This window comes from Gymnoscopelus microlampas (assembly GCF_963454915.1).
Source record: "Gymnoscopelus microlampas genome assembly, chromosome: 1".
Lineage (NCBI taxonomy): Eukaryota > Metazoa > Chordata > Actinopteri > Myctophiformes > Myctophidae > Gymnoscopelus > Gymnoscopelus microlampas.
In genome coordinates this window covers 1,883,112-1,903,587 of record NC_139962.1, presented here as the reverse complement: position 1 = coordinate 1,903,587, position 20,476 = coordinate 1,883,112, and the positions used below count along the sequence as shown (strand labels likewise).

The window sequence follows — 20,476 nt, the reverse complement described above, 5'->3', positions numbered from 1 at the left end:
GAACCACTGTCACACAAACTAGTGAACACGTCTTACCACATTGAGGCTGTCTGTCTGGGGACAGAGGTTGGTGACTCCCAGTTTGTCTGTGATGGTGTCAAACAGACCCGTTCCCAGACCCTTCCCACAGCAGTTCAACTGGAACACAACAAGACACATATTATTATTATTATTATTATTATGTATTATACAGTAGGTCAGCGTCCTACAGTCACAGACAGACAACTTGCTCTTATAAAGCTCCAGATCAGCTCACCCCCACACAAGATCTGTGTCGTTAAAATGTCTCAATAAATATATATCATATTTTATATATATATATATATATATATATATATATATATATATATATATATATATTTTTTTTGTGTTGAATAAACGATGGCGCTGTTCTCTGTGACATCCCTCATCAGGTTCCCTTTCCACTCACTTGTCACTCTCCCGGATCCGTCTCCTGTTTACGGTTTTATCTTGAAAGATGTGCTTTCGAGCCGAAACCAGTTACCTCACACGGTGTGAAAAACGAACGGAAAGCTTCGGTTATATTTTCTTTTCTCTGGACGGCGTACAGTTCTGCCCTTTGTGTCTACCAACGGTCTGACACACGATCATATTATATATAAATGTTCTGTGGCCAGCGGGGGGTATACGTGCATTATTGCCGGTATATGGTGCCTTCAGCCTGGTTGAGCTGGTGAAAACTACCTCACGAGAGCTCGGCTCTGAAAAGTTAAAGGAGAATTTTGGACTAAAGTTTTCTTACCTTTTCTATGACGTTATGATATCGTTATGATATCTTAGGATGAATGGTACAGTAGAAGAATTGTAATAGCTTTTTTTTTTTAGATCTGACGTTCATAGTGACCAGGGGTGCAATGCTCAGTGGACGGGGTTGCACGCCGAGCAACCACTTATTTGGCCAGGGGGACGCGCAGGCACACGCATAGATTTAAGACTACTTTAAATTTACACTTCATCAAAGTTTACAAAGGCTCCCGACTCACGCCAGGTACATTAACATAGGAATTAGCCTATATGCATATCAATTGCCCATTGTGTGACCTGTACTGTAGGTGTTAAGCGACGTGCGCCTCACGTCATTAAAATAGAGAGCAACCACTTCTCAAATGAGCATAGCATCACTGGTAGTGACAGAACACTGTCCCCAAAAAAAACAGAAAAAAACAGAAGTCTCGCTAGATGAGATTGAAATCTCGAGATTTCAATCTCGTCTAGCGAGACTTCTGTTTTCTTTGTGTTTTTTTTTGCATAGTGTTCTGTCACTATGAACGTCAGATCTCACAAAAACAAGAAAGAAAAAAAGCTATTAAAATATGTGATGTAACCTAAGGCCTATCCGCGCACCTTTTTAAGCTGTGGCGGGCCAGGGGTGGAGTTATGAAATGTTTCTACTGTACCATTCATCCTAAGATATCATAACATCATAGAAAAGGTAATAAAACTTTAGTCCAAAATTCTCCTTTAACCCTTTGGGGGCTGGTGCATGGGTCGTGTTTGTGATCATAATGGATGTAAAACGTCTGTGAGCGGTTTGAAAAGGTTATAAAACAGGAACATCGCTGCATGGCACTGGGTGAGTACATTATGAACACACTCTGGCAGTCAAAGAGTTAACACGTTTTCCCGGGGACCCCCACTGGATCCCTCATGGACCCCCGGGGGTCCCCGGACCACACTTTGGGAGAACCCCAGTATGGGGTTTAGAGTACCAGATCCATAAACACCATCAATACCCATATAAATGATACAGCTGTGTGTAAACTCACACTCTGCTTGGATCGGGGACCCCAGGGGTCCTTGAGGGGGAACCAGGGGGTCCCCCAGCAAAACGTGTTAAAGTAGCGTCACGATCATTTTAACCACTTAATCCATACTGTATACTTTGGCTATTCAAAAATAGCAGATCTACAAGCTCATTATGAGCTTTTGAAAATGTATAAAGCGAACATTTTTTCCCCTCAAATCTTTGCTTCTGGGGGGGGGGGGGGGTCTCAGGGTTGCCAGATCTGCTTATTATAATTTCCCCGCCAAGATTTTATTTAAAAATAGCAGATCTACAAGCTCACAACGCGTCGCATCGCGGCGCGTTGTGAGCTTGTAGATCTGCTATTTTCAAATAGCTGATGTAACCAGGTCTGGTTTTCCTAGACCTGGTTGCTTGTTTCTCTCACAGAATCTGGCAACACTAGGGGGGTCCGTGGCACAACATGATTTCAGATCTACAAGCTCACAACAATTCACTTTGTGCCGCACTGTGAGCTTGTAGATCTGCTATACTGTGAATAGCAGACATATAAATGGATGAAGTGGTTGACATTACTGTGATGCTATGTTTACTAGCTTTGCTGGGGGACCCCCTGGAACCCCCGCCAAGGACCCCCTGGGGGTCCCCATGCCCCCACTTTGAGATCCAGACCTAATCATCAACAATGAGCTTATAGACTCAAACACAAGGAGAAAGGTGTCAATACTCTAAATAAAGTATCTTTGATTTGGCTGCATGTTCAGCTTGTGGCCACACGGGGGCGTCATGGTGATGTCACGTTTTAATGTACAATGTCTCCTATACGTATTAAACTGTTAAATAACACCATCATATGACATATTAAAGGAGCATTTCACCTCTGGAAGAACTTACAGTCACTCAATGTTAATATAATATTTGTAGTAGATAACAGTAGCAACATTTGAAATTTGCACCCTATGGCCAGAAAAATATAGGCCTAGAAGTCTGTGTGTTTGACTGGACTGCTGCATTACTACAATGACCATAATGCTTTGGGGCCCTGCCGCTGACTGACTGACTGACTGACTGACTGACTGACTGACTGATTGAACTACACCTGTAGTCACCTGTAGTCATGTGGTCAGGAAATAAGGTGAGATAAAGAGACTATGAGTCAAATGACTCATAGTCTCTGAGGATATGGATACAAATCTAACTAGAAAAAGTGCTCCTCGGAGCACAAGTCTCCGCCAGCAGACTTGTGTTGGGAATGTTGGGAATGTTCTAATTCTTACAAAAAATAGAACATGTTACTGTGTCATAGTAACATGACACAATGTCTGTATAAGTGTCCTATCCGTCCTGTCTGTGTAAGTGTCCTATCTGTCCTGTCTGTGTAAGTGTCCTATCCGTCCTGTCTGTGTAAGTGTCCTATCTGTCCTGTCTGTGTAAGTGTCCTGTCTGTGTAAGTGTCCTATCCGGAAAGTGAAAACATAGTCTCCTGGCGGAGACAAAAAATACAGATAAAACACAACAAAAACATCATGTTTATGGGTCCTAGACTTCATAAAAAATAGGGGTTTGATGCAAAATCGGCGAAATGTCCCTTTAATTCATTAGATTTGATGAAGACCAATAAGTATTAATATTACTTTTCATATATAAGGGTTATTATTCTGGACAGCCAGTAGTGAAAAGAAAAAATAAATAGTATTGTACATTATACAACAGGTAGTTCCAACCAAGCAATCTGATTGGTTGAAATAGCTATCTAGCCGTGCTTCAAACCAGCATGATAGCACGGGCCTAATCACATTAATAAACTAGAAAATGTGCTCCTCGGAGCACAGGTCTCCGCCAGTACTGTTCCTGATTAATCCTGTCTTACCTATTTATATTAAATATTGTCACGTGTCACTTTGACCAATGTTAGCTTGGCTGATGGAAGCTCACTTCAAAAAATATTAATGATTTTTTGAAGTGACACACCTATTTATAGGTTTCTATTTCGTCATGCGTCTCGCTAGCCAATCAAAGCACACCCTTTCAACATATTGTCACATGTCACGTGAAGCTTGACCAATGTTAGCTTGGCCGGACACACGGAAGGACGGAGACGAAAACACACTCTCCACCTCTGGCGGAGACAATCACTCCGCACTGCAGTCCGCACCTGATTAGACCATATATGGCACAGCTGTGCTGTGACTCACGCTGTCCCACGGTAGGAAAACAAACAGACAGTAGCCTGACCCACCGCCGCCACCGGAGAACAAACAGCTACGCAAAATGGACTATGTTGTTCATTTTGACTTATTTGGTGGACTCACGGTTGTTCAATGGTTAGAAGAAGAGGATGAGAAGGAGAACGCGAAACCAAATGAGAGACATGTTCCAATGACAAGTGAAGAACTCGATAAATAGAGAAGTCTAGGAATGAAGTCACTACAGCCAGGTCAACAGCTTGGGCTGTGAAATGTTTCCGGGACTATCGTACGAAGGTAGCGCATGGCGAAAATAGCCGATCTACAAGTTCACAACGCGTCGCCATCGCAACATGTTGTCAGCTTGTAGATTAGTTCTTTTTGGCCATGTGACACGGTCGTACGACGGAGCATATAGCCTACTGGAATCAGCTGTGTTGATGAGACGGTGCCTCAGAGCGCTGCTACAGGGACTATTTAATGTCTCAGTCAAATAAACTCTTCTCTTTACAGGGAAACGGATAATAGCCAAACATTTTTATTATGAATTGCCCCACAATATGAATACATTTGGATGTGTTTTGTTGGTAACTGTTGTATAATCGTATTACCGTCATTATTGGCACTTCAGTGATGCTGGCGGAACTCGGCTTCGCCTCGCTCCTGACCGCATCACTGGTGTGCCAATAATGACGGTAAAGCACACCCTCTGGTGTAATATTGCTTAAGTATATTCTCTACGTTCTCTAGGTCATTGGTTCTCAAAGTGGGGTCCGGGGACCCCCAGGGGTCCTTGAGGGAGTTCCAGGGGGTCCCCAGCTAATTGATGGACAGGAACCAAATGGACCCTTATAGGTCTGTAAATCTGTACAAATGGAACCAAATGGACCCTAACGGGTCCATTTGGTTCCTAGTACACTCTCAGAGTTAAATTAACATTGATTTTACAATATGAATGGGGGTCCCAGAGATATAAATGCCATTAAATGGGGGTCCGTAGCCTAATGCATGTTAAACTGGGGGTCCTTGAAATTAAAATGGTTGAGAATCACTGCTAGAGAGCCGTAAAAACCTTCTCTTATTGGGGTCCCTGGCTTATCTTTTCAAATGGGGGTCCGCGGGGTAATAAGTGTCAATTTGGGGGTCCTTGACATGAAAAAGTTTGAGAACCACTGCTCTAGGTTCTATAGGTGTTCTAAAAGGTGCTACATGTTCTCCAGGAGGTCCTCACCGTCTCATGGAAGACCTTCAGGACTCCGGCAGCAGCTTTCTTCTTGTCCGGGTCCAGCTCTGTCTTCTCCTTGTCATAGATGGCATCGTAGTAGGTGGTCATCTCCTTGGACACCTGTTACACACAATGTTACACACAATGACATGTTTACGTGTGTGTGCGTGTGTGTGTGTGTGTGTGTGTGTGTGTGTGTGTGTGTGTGTGTGTGTGTGTGTGTGTGTGTGTGTGTGTGTGTGTGTGTGTGTGTGTGTGTGCGTGTGTGTGTGTGTGACACCTGTTCAATACACAATAACATGTTTAACATGTTTAACATGTGTGCAAATCTTTGAATTCATATGTTTTAAAGCGAACATTTTTAACTCCGATCTGTGCTTCTTGGGGGCGGGGGGAGGGGGGTCCCCCTGGAACAACAAATTTCACAAAAGTCGGTACACATGATCTCTGGACCCATGCGATAAACATCGGCAAACGGCATTTTGATAGTCCTTACCGTTCGTCCGTAAATGGCTCCCAAAGTTAGCAGGAGGGCCTGTTTTACAAAAAAAGCCCAAAAATCACAAACAAAACGTCCGGTCAATCTCAAATTTGAATCACATGTCGAGGGCGGTTTACTCAACGAATCCCCAAAAGCATTTCCACTTTGATCCATAGGGGGCGTCACAAATGCGCAAAATGTAACCGTTTGATGCAAAAACATTATTTTGGGGGGGATCAATCCTCTCAAAATGAAACGCAAGTGATCTCAGGAGTGACGTGACGATGTGATTGGCCCAGCCTCCGACGGTATTCCTCCCAGCGTATTCCTCGAGTCCCGGCGGCAGCGACCCACGACTCGCGTCGGCGCAAACCACACGTTGCAATTGCCCTGAATTGCGACGCGTCTAGTTTGTATCGTTTTTTCTAAGACGATTTCTACGTGGATTTTATTTTATAAAGCAGGACGTGGCCATGCAAAATGGTGGTGTCCCGTAGATTTGTAAAATATTCGCGGTAAAACAAATATTTTACCGCAAATTATTTTTATATTTTTCTCCGTTGTTGGTGACAACTCTAGTGCGTCCCACGGACGCCATGACGGTGTCATGAACGCGTCCTTTCTCAATAATGTGCGTCAGCGACCAGACATTTTGAGGGGCAGGTGCTCAAGTAAATTATACTTTTTTTTGTTTACTTGGTCTGCTCTTTTTTCCCTCTACACCTATACCTCTTTGCCAAAAATAGCCGATCTACAAGCTCACAACGCCTCGCAGCGCGAGGCGTTGTGGGCTTGTAGATCGGCTATTTTTGGCTAAAGTTCTCCTCAGAAAAGGGATGCTAGGTTTCGAGTGGTTATGGTAAAAAGAAAAATCATATCACATGAAGATTTTGTGGACCCCCTGTAGTAACTCTGAGGACCCCCTAGGGGTCCCGGACCCCCTGTTGAAGACCCCTGCTGTAATTTTTTTTTTTTCAAAAGGAGCACTTCTGGTCAAGAGGGCAAAGGGCAGGTGCTCGAGCACCACCTAGAGTCTATCTGTGCACGTCCCTGTCAGCAACGCGGGACGCAGGCCTACGAGCATCTCTGTGTTAGGATGTAGTAAACATTCTTAGATATGTATTTGGCCGCGTTCTGTGGAAAGAGGTAAATAAAGATCCTGGCGTCTCCCTCACGCCGTTATATGTTATGTGGGAGGCGCCAATGTGTGCGTCTACTACCCACAGACTCCCGCCCCTCACGTTATCAAACCGAATATAGACGGGTTTCCTGTTCCTGTAAACATGAGAGGATGCTGCGCGCGCAAGAGAGGGATTTGCATGCAATTTCTAAAGTGAGCCTATAGAGGGCGCCATTACCCGCAGCAGCTCTGGTCAAATGTCCATTCATAAAAAAAATGGTCTTCACCGGGTTTAATGAAAGTAGATTAAATTATGCAGTTTGTAATATCTTGTTTACTCAATAAAAATGATTTGTCGGAAGTTGGATCTGTTTGTATATAATAGCAGCATTATGCCTATTATGTATATAATAGCAGCATTATGCCTATCTAAATCCCGAACACAACAACAGAGTGAACGGCGCTTCCGGTTCGTTCTACCCCGGGCATGTGCAGATTGCGCATTCTACTCTGTGACGCGGAAACCCGTCTATTTACCTTCCTGTGTGAAACGCATCTGAAACGGACATTACGCTGTTGCTATGTCACGTGTGGAAGGAAGGACGACCCGGACAATTTCCTGACCAGTGTTGTCTTTGAGAGCAAATGTTTGATTTAGTTTTAGTCATATTTTAATCATTCTGAAATGTTTCACTTTTACTCTAGTTTTAGTCGACTAAAACTACAGCTGATTTAGTCGACTAAAATGTATGATGGCGGTGCCTTGATGGCGTCGTGATGGCTGATTTTACACCTGGTTGCGTGCGGAAAATAGCAGATCTACGAGCTCACGACGCAACGCATTGTCAGCTTGTAGATCTACTATTTTCAGAGCGCAACACCCGAGCGCAACCAAACATAACATGTCTTGTCTTTTAGTTCTACTGGATCTCTTCTCCGCTAGTCTTAGTTCTACTGGATCTCTTCTCCTCTAGTCTTAGTTCTACTGGATCTCTTGTCCTCTAGTCTTAGTTCTACTGGATCTCTTCTCCTCTAGTCTTAGTTCTACTGGATCTCTTCTCCTCTAGTCTTAGTTCTACTGGATCTCTTCTCCGCTAGTCTTAGTTCTACTGGATCTCTTCTCCTCTAGTCTTAGTTCTACTGGATCTCTTCTCCTCTAGTCTTAGTTCTACTGGATCTCTTCTCCACTAGTCTTAGTTCTACTGGACCTCTTCTCCACTAGTCTTAGTTCTACTGGATCTCTTCTCCACTAGTCTTAGTTCTACTGGATCTCTTCTCCACTAGTCTTAGTTCTACTGGATCTCTTCTCCACTAGTCTTAGTTCTACTGGATCTCTTCTCCTCTAGTCTTAGTTCTACTGGATCTCTTCTCCTCTAGTCTTAGTTCTACTGGATCTCTTCTCCACTAGTCTTAGTTCTACTGGATCTCTTCTCCACTAGTCTTAGTTCTACTGGATCTCTTCTCCTCTAGTCTTAGTTCTACTGGATCTCTTCTCCACTAGTCTTAGTTCTACTGGATCTCTTCTCCACTAGTCTTAGTTCTACTGGATCTCTTCTCCACTAGTCTTAGTTCTACTGGATCTCTTCTCCACTAGTCTTAGTTCTACTGGATCTCTTCTCCACTAGTCTTAGTTCTACTGGATCTCTTCTCCACTAGTCTTAGTTCTACTGGATCTCTTCTCCTCTAGTCTTAGTTCTACTGGATCTCTTCTCCACTAGTCTTAGTTCTACTGGATCTCTTCTCCTCTAGTCTTAGTTCTACTGGATCTCTTCTCCACTAGTCTTAGTTCTACTGGATCTCTTCTCCACTAGTCTTAGTTCTACTGGATCTCTTCTCCACTAGTCTTAGTTCTACTGGATCTCTTCTCCTCTAGTCTTAGTTCTACTGGATCTCTTCTCCACTAGTCTTAGTTCTACTGGATCTCTTCTCCACTAGTCTTAGTTCTACTGGATCTCTTCTCCGCTAGTCTTAGTTCTACTGGATCTCTTCTCCGCTAGTCTTAGTTCTACTGGATCTCTTCTCCACTAGTCTTAGTTCTACTGGATCTCTTCTCCACTAGTCTTAGTTCTACTGGATCTCTTCTCCTCTAGTCTTAGTTCTACTGGATCTCTTCTCCACTAGTCTTAGTTCTACTGGATCTCTTCTCCACTAGTCTTAGTTCTACTGGATCTCTTCTCCACTAGTTCCCTCACTAACATGTTTGTCTAGTTTTGATTTGTTGACAAAATTGTCCATATATTTAGTCATAGTTTTAGTTATTAGAGCTTTAGTTTATATTAGTATATTAGTCGACAAAACTTTCGTCGACATTTTCCGGTGTTCGTATGAGAAAGGTGTGTGTGTGTGTGTGTGTGTGTGTGTGTGTGTGTGTGTGTGTGTGTGTGTGTGTGTGTGTGTGTTTGGTGTGTGTGTGTGTGTGTGTGTGTGTGTGTGTGTGTGTGTGTGTGTGTGTGTGTGTGTGTGTGTGTGTGTTTGGTGTGTGTGTGTGTGTGTGTGTGTGTGTGTGTGTGTGTGTGTTCTTACAGTATCTCTGTGCATGAATCCCCAGATTCCTGCAGCGACCTCACAGGCGAACAGGATGACCAGACAGGCGAAGAACTGCAGAGACACAGCATGTTGACTTTGTTACAGAAACTAGAGAAGAACAAGTAGAATACCAGTGTGTGTGTGTGTGTGTGTGTGTGTGTGTGTGTGTGTGTGTGTGTGTGTGTGTGTGTGTGTGTGTGTGTGTGTGTGTGACTCACAGTTCCCAGCAGACACTGGGACTCCTGAATGGCTCCGTAGCAACCGAGGAACCCGACAACCATCATCACAGCCCCCACCGCTATGAGGATGTGGACGCCTAGAGAGACAGACAGGCAGACAGACAGGCAGGCAGACAGACAGACAGACAGACAGACAGACAGACAGACAGACAGACAGACAGACAGACAGGCAGACAGACAGACAGACAGACAGACAGATTAGTGAGTACATTAATGATTGTGTTAGCCTCATGACTGTAATGTATTAATTATTCATATATTATTTATATTGCAGATTAACAGTCTGTAATGTATTAATTATTCATATATTATAGATTAACAGCCTGTAATGTATTAATTATTCATACATATTATTATTATATATTAATTATTCATATATTATAGATTAACAGCCTGTAATGTATTAATTATTCATACATATTATTATCATATATTAATTATTCATATATTATAGATTAACAGCCTGTAATGTATTCATTATTCATACATATTATTATTATATATTAATTATTCATATATTATAGATTAGCAGCCTGTAATGTATTCATTATTCATACATATTATTATTATTATTATAGATTAATTATTCATATATTATAGATTAACAGTATGTAATGTTGACTCTATTCCACACTGTGAGCAAGCCGCTGCAGTAGCGCTGCACCGCCACCAGGAGGCAGCAGGTTGTTTACCGAAATGTACTGGATGGCCAAATCAACCATGTTTCCACACACACACACACACACACACACACACACACACACACACACACACACACACACACACACACACACACACACACACACACACACACACACACACACACACACACACAGCTGTCCATTTGCAGGGGTGGAAAGTACATTTACTCAATTACAAGTACTTAAGTAGTTTTACTTTTTAAATTTGAGCATGTCCATTTTCAGTATCATAAACTCAAAATAGCAGATCTACAAGCTCACAGCTTGGCTTGTATCGGCTATTTAAAACAGAACATCTTGAAATAAAGTGACATTTTGTGAATGTTTTCAAATCATTTTAAGGACAAATGATGATTAATGGAGTTCAGGAAGAACAAAGACACGGTCTAGGAAGGAAGGACTTGTACCACACACACACACACACACACACACGCACACACGCACACACACACACACACACACACACACACACACACACACACACACACACACACACACACACACACACACACACACACACACACACACACACACACACACACACACACACACACGAGATGTTATTTATAGGAACAGTCTGGACTGCAGTGTGTGTGTGTGTGTGTGTGTGTGTGTGTGTGTGTGTGTGTGTGTGTGTGTGTGTGGTGACAAATTGGACCCATTAAGTCGTGATTTATGCGTACGTTACACAGCCGGCGTTTGTCGCGCCGCCGGATATAGTGGATTTACAAAGCTCACAGCGTTGCTTGTAGATCAACCCTGTGAGCTTGTAGATCGGCTGTTTTCCGTAGCGAGACAACACCGTCGTATGAGGATGTATAAATGTGGGTCTTAAGAGGGGGCGGGGCTGCTGCTGGGGGCCATGTCTGGAGCTACACATACCATGTCTCACCCTCCCCCTCGTCCCCCCCCCCTCTCCCCCCTCTCCCCCCTCCCCCCCCTCCCCCTCGGTCTCTGCTCGAGTAAAAGTAGAAACACCCACACTGTAGAAATACTCTTGTCACTAGTGGTGGAAAAAGGTACTCAAATGTTTTACTTAAGTAAAAGTATCAATAATGCAATGTAATGTATAAATACTCATTGTTACTGTTACAAGTAAAAAGACCGGAATTAAACATTTTGCTTGAGTACGAGTACAAATGTATTGGTATCAAAATGTAATTAAAGTACCACAAGTAAAAGTAGTCTTTGTTCAGAATGTCTCCATTTCAAGTTTTCAAAATGTATACAAATCATTTGAAAATAGCAGATCTACAAGCTCACAATGCGTCGCATCACGACGCATTGTGAGCTTGTAGATCTGCTATTTTCAAATGGTCTAAATGTATAATGGGGCTGAAGTGGTTAATGTATGTTGTGTAATAATAATAACAAAATCTGCTAAAGTAACTAATAACTCAAGTTTTCATAGAGCTTCATAATGTTATAATAATAATAATAATAATAATAATAATAATAATAATAATAATAATAATAATAATAATAATGTTGTATAAAAGCAGGTCCAACACTAAGATAAGATAAGATCTTTATGAAGCCCTCGGGAGGTAAATTCAGGAAAAGGAAACCGTGTTTCTATTGTTTGGTTGTTTATGTCTGAGAGACCATGTTCTACTTCACACAGAGACCATGTTCTACTTCACAGAGAGACCATGTTCTACTTCACAGAGAGACCATGTTCTACTTCACAGAGAGACCATGTTCTACTTCACAGAGAGACCATGTTCTACTTCACACAGAGACCATGTTCTACTGCACAGAGAGACCATGTTCTACTTCACACAGAGACCATGTTCTACTTCACAGAGAGACCATGTTCTACTGCACAGAGAGACCATGTTCTACTTCACACAGAGACCATGTTCTACTTCACACAGAGACCATGTTCTACTGCACACAGAGACCATGTTCTACTGCACACAGAGACCATGTTCTACTTCACACAGAGACCATGTTCTACTTCACACAGAGACCATGTTCTACTGCACACAGAGACCATGTTCTACTTCACAGAGAGAGACCATGTTCTACTTCACACAGAGACCATGTTCTACTGCACAGAGAGACCATGTTCTACTGCACACAGAGACCATGTTCTACTTCACAGAGAGACCATGTTCTACTGCACAGAGAGACCATGTTCTACTTCACAGAGAGACCATGTTCTACTTCACAGAGAGACCATGTTCTACTTCACAGAGAGACCATGTTCTACTTCACAGAGAGAGACCATGTTCTACTTCACAGAGAGACCATGTTCTACTGCACACAGAGACCATGTTCTACTGCACACAGAGACCATGTTCTACTTCACAGAGAGACCATGTTCTACTTCACAGAGAGACCATGTTCTACTGCACAGAGAGACCATGTTCTACTTCACACAGAGACCATGTTCTACTGCACAGAGAGACCATGTTCTACTTCACAGAGAGACCATGTTCTACTGCACACAGAGACCATGTTCTACTTCACAGAGAGACCATGTTCTACTGCACAGAGAGACCATGTTCTACTGCACACAGAGACCATGTTCTACTTCACAGAGAGACCATGTTCTACTTCACAGAGAGACCATGTTCTACTTCACAGAGAGACCATGTTCTACTGCACAGAGAGACCATGTTCTACTTCACAGAGAGACCATGTTCTACTTCACAGAGAGACCATGTTCTACTTCACAGAGAGACCATGTTCTACTGCACACAGAGACCATGTTCTACTTCACAGAGAGACCATGTTCTACTTCACAGAGAGACCATGTTCTACTGCACACAGAGACCATGTTCTACTTCACAGAGAGACCATGTTCTACTTCACAGAGAGACCATGTTCTACTTCACAGAGAGACCATGTTCTACTGCACAGAGAGACCATGTTCTACTGCACAGAGAGACCATGTTCTACTTCACAGAGAGTCCATGTTCTACTTCACAGAGAGACCATGTTCTACTTCACAGAGAGACCATGTTCTACTGCACAGAGAGACCATGTTCTACTGCACACAGAGACCATGTTCTACTTCACAGAGAGACCATGTTCTACTTCACAGAGAGACCATGTTCTACTTCACAGAGAGACCATGTTCTACTTCACAGAGAGACCATGTTCTACTGCACAGAGAGACCATGTTCTACTGCACACAGAGACCATGTTCTACTTCACAGAGAGACCATGTTCTACTTCACAGAGAGACCATGTTCTACTTCACAGAGAGACCATGTTCTACTTCACAGAGAGACCATGTTCTACTGCACAGAGAGACCATGTTCTACTGCACACAGAGACCATGTTCTACTTCACACAGAGACCATGTTCTACTTCACAGAGAGACCATGTTCTACTGCACAGAGAGACCATGTTCTACTGCACACAGAGACCATGTTCTACTTCACACAGAGACCATGTTCTACTTCACAGAGAGACCATGTTCTACTGCACAGAGAGACCATGTTCTACTTCACAGAGAGAGACCATGTTCTACTTCACAGAGAGAGACCATGTTCTACTTCACAGAGAGTCCATGTTCTACTTCACAGAGAGACCATGTTCTACTGCACAGAGAGACCATGTTCTACTTCACAGAGAGACCATGTTCTACTTCACAGAGAGACCATGTTCTACTTCACAGAGAGACCATGTTCTACTTCACAGAGAGACCATGTTCTACTGCACAGAGAGACCATGTTCTACTTCACAGAGAGACCATGTTCTACTGCACAGAGAGACCATGTTCTACTTCACAGAGAGACCATGTTCTACTGCACAGAGAGACCATGTTCTACTTCACAGAGAGACCATGTTCTACTTCACACAGAGACCATGTTCTACTTCACAGAGAGACCATGTTCTACTTCACAGAGAGACCATGTTCTACTTCACAGAGAGACCATGTTCTACTTCACAGAGAGACCATGTTCTACTGCACAGAGAGTCCATGTTCTACTTCACAGAGAGACCATGTTCTACTGCACAGAGAGACCATGTTCTACTTCACAGAGAGACCATGTTCTACTGCACAGAGAGACCATGTTCTACTTCACAGAGAGACCATGTTCTACTTCACAGAGAGTCCATGTTCTACTGCACACAGAGACCATGTTCTACTTCACAGAGAGACCATGTTCTACTTCACAGAGAGAGACCATGTTCTACTTCACAGAGAGACCATGTTCTACTGCACACAGAGACCATGTTCTACTTCACAGAGAGAGACCATGTTCTACTTCACAGAGAGACCATGTTCTACTTCACAGAGAGACCATGTTCTACTTCACAGAGAGACCATGTTCTACTTCACAGAGAGTCCATGTTCTACTTCACAGAGAGACCATGTTCTACTTCACAGAGAGACCATGTTCTACTTCACAGAGAGACCATGTTCTACTTCACAGAGAGTCCATGTTCTACTGCACAGAGAGACCATGTTCTACTTCACAGAGAGACCATGTTCTACTGCACACAGAGACCATGTTCTACTTCACAGAGAGACCATGTTCTACTTCACAGAGAGACCATGTTCTACTTCACAGAGAGACCATGTTCTACTTCACAGAGAGACCATGTTCTACTGCACAGAGAGACCATGTTCTACTTCACAGAGAGACCATGTTCTACTTCACAGAGAGACCATGTTCTACTTCACACAGAGACCATGTTCTACTTCACAGAGAGACCATGTTCTACTTCACAGAGAGACCATGTTCTACTGCACAGAGAGACCATGTTCTACTTCACAGAGAGACCATGTTCTACTTCACAGAGAGACCATGTTCTACTTCACACAGAGACCATGTTCTACTTCACAGAGAGACCATGTTCTACTTCACAGAGAGACCATGTTCTACTTCACAGAGAGACCATGTTCTACTTCACAGAGAGTCCATGTTCTACTGCACAGAGAGACCATGTTCTACTTCACAGAGAGACCATGTTCTACTGCACACAGAGACCATGTTCTACTTCACAGAGAGACCATGTTCTACTTCACACAGAGACCATGTTCTACTTCACAGAGAGACCATGTTCTACTTCACAGAGAGACCATGTTCTACTTCACAGAGAGACCATGTTCTACTTCACAGAGAGACCATGTTCTACTTCACACAGAGACCATGTTCTACTTCACAGTGAGACCATGTTCTACTTCACACAGAGACCATGTTCTACTTCACAGAGAGAGACCATGTTCTACTTCACAGAGAGACCATGTTCTACTTCACAGAGAGACCATGTTCTACTTCACAGAGAGACCATGTTCTACTGCACAGAGAGACCATGTTCTACTTCACAGAGAGACCATGTTCTACTTCACAGAGAGTCCATGTTCTACTTCACAGAGAGACCATGTTCTACTTCACAGAGAGACCATGTTCTACTTCACAGAGAGTCCATGTTCTACTTCACAGAGAGACCATGTTCTACTTCACAGAGAGACCATGTTCTACTTCACAGAGAGACCATGTTCTACTTCACAGAGAGACCATGTTCTACTTCACAGAGAGACCATGTTCTACTTCACAGAGAGAGTCCATGTTCTACTTCACAGAGAGACCATGTTCTACTTCACAGAGAGACCATGTTCTACTGCACAGAGAGACCATGTTCTACTTCACAGAGAGACCATGTTCTACTTCACAGAGAGACCATGTTCTACTTCACAGAGAGACCATGTTCTACTTCACAGAGAGAGACCATGTTCTACTTCACAGAGAGACCATGTTCTACTTCACAGAGAGACCATGTTCTACTTCACAGAGAGACCATGTTCTACTTCACAGAGAGACCATGTTCTACTTCACAGAGAGACCATGTTCTACTTCACAGAGCGAGTCCATGTTCTACTTCACAGAGATACCATGTTCCACTTCACAGAGAGACCATGTTCTACTTCACAGAGAGACCATGTTCTACTTCACAGAGACCATGTTCTACTTCACAGAGCGAGTCCATGTTCTACTTCACAGAGAGACCATGTTCTACTTCACAGAGAGAGACCATGTTCTACTTCACAGAGAGACCATGTTCTACTTCACAGAGAGACCATGTTCTACTTCACAGAGAGACCATGTTCTACTTCACAGAGAGACCATGTTCTACTTCACAGAGAGACCATGTTCTACTTCACAGAGAGACCATGTTCTACTTCACAGAGAGAGACCATGTTCTACTTCACAGAGAGACCATGTTCTACTTCACAGAGAGAGACCATGTTCTACTTCACAGAGAGACCATGTTCTACTTCACAGAGAGACCATGTTCTACTTCACAGAGAGACCATGTTCTACTTCACAGAGAGACCATGTTCTACTTCACAGAGAGACCATGTTCTACTTCACAGAGAGAGACCATGTTCTACTTCACAGAGAGACCATGTTCTACTTCACAGAGAGAGACCATGTTCTACTTCACAGAGAGACCATGTTCTACTTCACAGAGAGACCATGTTCTACTTCACAGAGAGACCATGTTCTACTTCACAGAGAGTCCATGTTCTACTTCACAGACAGACCATGTTCTACTTCACAGAGAGTCCATGTTCTACTTCACAGACAGACCATGTTCTACTTCACAGAGAGAGACCATGTTCTACTTCACAGAGAGTCCATGTTCTACTTCACAGACAGACCATGTTCTACTTCACAGAGAGAGACCATGTTCTACTTCACAGAGAGTCCATGTTCTACTTCACAGAGAGACCATGTTCTACTTCACAGAGAGACCATGTTCTACTTCACAGAGAGACCATGTTCTACTTCACAGAGAGACCATGTTCTACTTCACAGAGAGACCATGTTCTACTTCACAGAGAGTCCATGTTCTACTGCACAGAGAGACCATGTTCTACTTCACAGAGAGACCATGTTCTACTTCACAGAGAGACCATGTTCTACTGCACAGAGAGACCATGTTCTACTTCACAGAGAGAGTCCATGTTCTACTTCACAGAGAGACCATGTTCTACTTCACAGAGAGACCATGTTCTACTTCACAGAGAGACCATGTTCTACTTCACAGAGAGAGACCATGTTCTACTTCACAGAGAGACCATGTTCTACTTCACAGAGAGACCATGTTCTACTTCACAGAGAGACCATGTTCTACTTCACAGAGAGACCATGTTCTACTTCACAGAGAGACCATGTTCTACTTCACAGAGAGACCATGTTCTACTTCACAGAGAGACCATGTTCTACTTCACAGAGAGACACCATAGACGGGGCCGAAAATTGAAAATTCTGTAACCATGTAGGCATTTTTGAGTAAAAGTTGGCATCCAGCATTTTTCAATGTGTCCCCAATAAGAATCCACCGGATGCCAGTGAAATATGGGTCCCAGTTTTTTTTATTCCTCCGCCAAAGAAGATATGGTTTCACCACCACTTGTTTGTCTGAGCGTCTGTTTGTAAGCAGGATTACGGAAAAACTACTGCGCCAACTTCTATGAAACTTGGTGGAAGGGTGTAGCATGGGCTGATGATGAACCAAATTAACTTCCCATGCCCCTCGGCCATAAGGGGGCGGGGCAATGGGCGTGGTCAATCGCAAAAAGACACCCAACTCCCAAATGGCTTCACATAACGCCACAAAACTTTGTAGCACCTCTGGTCATCGCCTAAGAAAGAACGGATGCACTTTACACATCCACTGGCTAAAAGAGGGCACGGCAACCTAACAGAGCCCAGCACAGCCCACCAGAGCCCATTATAGCCCATTATAGCCCACCAGAGCCCAGCAGTCCGGCACATTCCAGCACACAAAGTCCAGCCCACTAGGAGAATAGCCTAGGGCATGGGGGTAGTTAAATGACTGTAATAGGCTATACAGGGCTGGGTCCAGCTGGAATAGGCTAGACTAGAATGTTCTAGGCCTTACTAGACTCTAATAGGCTCTATTAGGCTGTACTAGGCTCTTGTCAGCCCTGTAGCCCCTTTGCACTTGAGATTAACCACTGTGTCCACGGGCAATAGTTTTACATGGGTTTGTGTCCACCGGCAATAGTTTTACATGAACATTTCTAGGCTATACGTCACGTTCGGTACAATCCCTCCCGCTTTTTTCAGTTCCAACTAAAAAAAAACAAAAAAATCTTTTTCCACCAGGAGATAACACACAAACTGGCTCAATAGCGCCCCGTGCCAAACAGGACAATGGGGTATTGCAGGTGAAAGTGCTTTTGAGGGACATAAACAATATGATATTAACCCATTGATACCTGGAACGCATCTGTGTCACTTTAGATGTCTTTGGCTATTTTTGAAAAATCTTGAAAATATTTTTTTAATATTTTTTTCCGAAAAACTGTTAGGATTTAGATTTTTTTAAAGAATCTCCTCAGGTCTTAATGGGTTAAATATTATTATTATTATTTTAATTCATGGTGTAGATCCTTTAAGTAAAAAACGGCCAAAATGAAGTTAAAAATGCGGTGCTGGCCGCGCACCTTACGGGTCTCTCTAGCTGAGATTCCTGGGGCCCAGGCTGAATTAGGGTGCAGGGAAGTATCGGCAAATCTGGCCCATAGTTAGGGAATTTTAGCAACATTTGTGGACCATCTGTGAAAAAATTTACTACCAATAGCTTTCTTCACCAATGTGTTCTTATAGGTGTCTAGAATCACCTCTCAATTTATTTATACCCAACTCCTCGTGGAAAATCCTGGAGAGCCAATCAAAGTTAAGGAGCCCAGAGGGCTTGGGTGAAAAATATGAAAATAAATAAAAGTCTTGTGAGGTGTCTAACTAGGGGTTTTCAGGGGTGCTGAATCCATTCCAACCATTATTTTTGAGTAAAAATGTATCCCTGGCCATATAATATTGGTATATTGGTTATTGTTAGTGTATAATCAGTGTATAATCAATGGTAGGGGATTGGGGCGTTGTTGAATTGATTCTATTCTGAAAAATAAAATAAGAAAATATTGCTAAACACTTGATAAGAGTGTACACCTACTGTGCACATGCTCAGTGGGATACACTGTCTGCATGTGGGGAAGGAGCGGGAGTGTTGCATCCTGGCAACTACGGTAGTTTATCTACTTTTTGGCATTTATTTTCCTCTGCTGGCAAAACTTTTGATTACTGTGAATTTAGATGTCAATTTTCTCTAGCCTATTGCTTACATTGAACAACCATTAGTTAAACAATCATGACACTTGTCTTATAGTAGACAACATGGAAGAGGATTCTGTAGCTTGTGGCTTAAGGTGCTTCATCTGTGGTGGTCCTGAGACTGAGATTCAAAAGCTCTCAAAAGTCACCCAAAAAGGCTATGCAAAGATTTTTTTTTATTCTGAATGTGCGGATGATGCAGCATTAATCAGAAGACTACGTGAGGACTGGAAAAACTGCGATGACCACAAACTAAGATACCATTTGGAATGCCAAACCGAGCTATACAGTCGTGCAAGAAGTATATCCACTGGATATCGTACGTTTTTTTTCATTGTGATGAAAGTTGCCACTTGCAGATTTCTATCCTATTCTATGTTATGAGTGACATCATAATTTAATAAAAACTTTAAACATAATCTAATCTTTAGAGCAAGAAGAGCAAGACCAACGGCCAGACAGGAAGAAAAGACACAGGGCATTGTCTGGGTCAAGTAGTTCAAGTGCTAGCTGGCACACTTAATCTACCATAATACTTGCATCCTTTGCAATGAAGGTATCAATGTTGGCACATTGAAAATAACCCCTGGTAAGTCTTTTGTATGTAAGATTCAAATGAATTTTGATAATTGTTTTTCTTGCTCCTCATATAGGCTTCCACTCAAAGTCAAATAATCTAATCATGCACATACTGTATGTGGCTACATTTTATCCAGACAGAGCTCGGCAGTTGTGTCGTGCACCTGATAATGTCTACCAGGACCTCCTGAAAAGGAGTTTGATGCAGAGAGCAAAGTGACGAGGTGATGACTGGGGACTTGGGGAAGTCGCTGGTCGCCTGGTGGCAGAAGAGGCAGTACATCATATTCGATGCAGAAGAGAACCCTGTTACAAAGTCTGAGGTAACATTATATGGATACACAATACAGCTGTACAATACAACTCACATTTCTTATCCTGAGGGAAGAAATATAATTATTTAGTGAAACTTTTGACTTCAAAATAATTTATTCTGCAAGATTGATATGGGTCCAGGAATGAGGGGGACTAATAAAGGATAAGAAATGTGAGTTGTATTGTACAGCTGTATTGTGTATCCATATAATGTTACCTTAGACTTTGT

General features: G+C 42.8%; 1 protein-coding gene across 1 annotated transcript in view; it reads right to left on the bottom strand.

The window, feature by feature from the left end:
* cd81a (CD81 molecule a) overlaps positions 1 to 20,476 on the bottom strand; it is a 64,205-nt gene that overhangs the window by 5,753 nt on the left and 37,976 nt on the right. Inside the window, exons 3-6 of the mRNA XM_084056875.1 lie at positions 9,522 to 9,619; positions 9,301 to 9,375; positions 5,183 to 5,296; positions 37 to 138 (exon numbers count right to left, since the gene is read on the bottom strand). Of these exons, the coding sequence (XP_083913001.1) occupies positions 37 to 138; positions 5,183 to 5,296; positions 9,301 to 9,375; positions 9,522 to 9,619 (389 nt within the window). The remainder of the gene's footprint in view (positions 1 to 36; positions 139 to 5,182; positions 5,297 to 9,300; positions 9,376 to 9,521; positions 9,620 to 20,476) is intronic.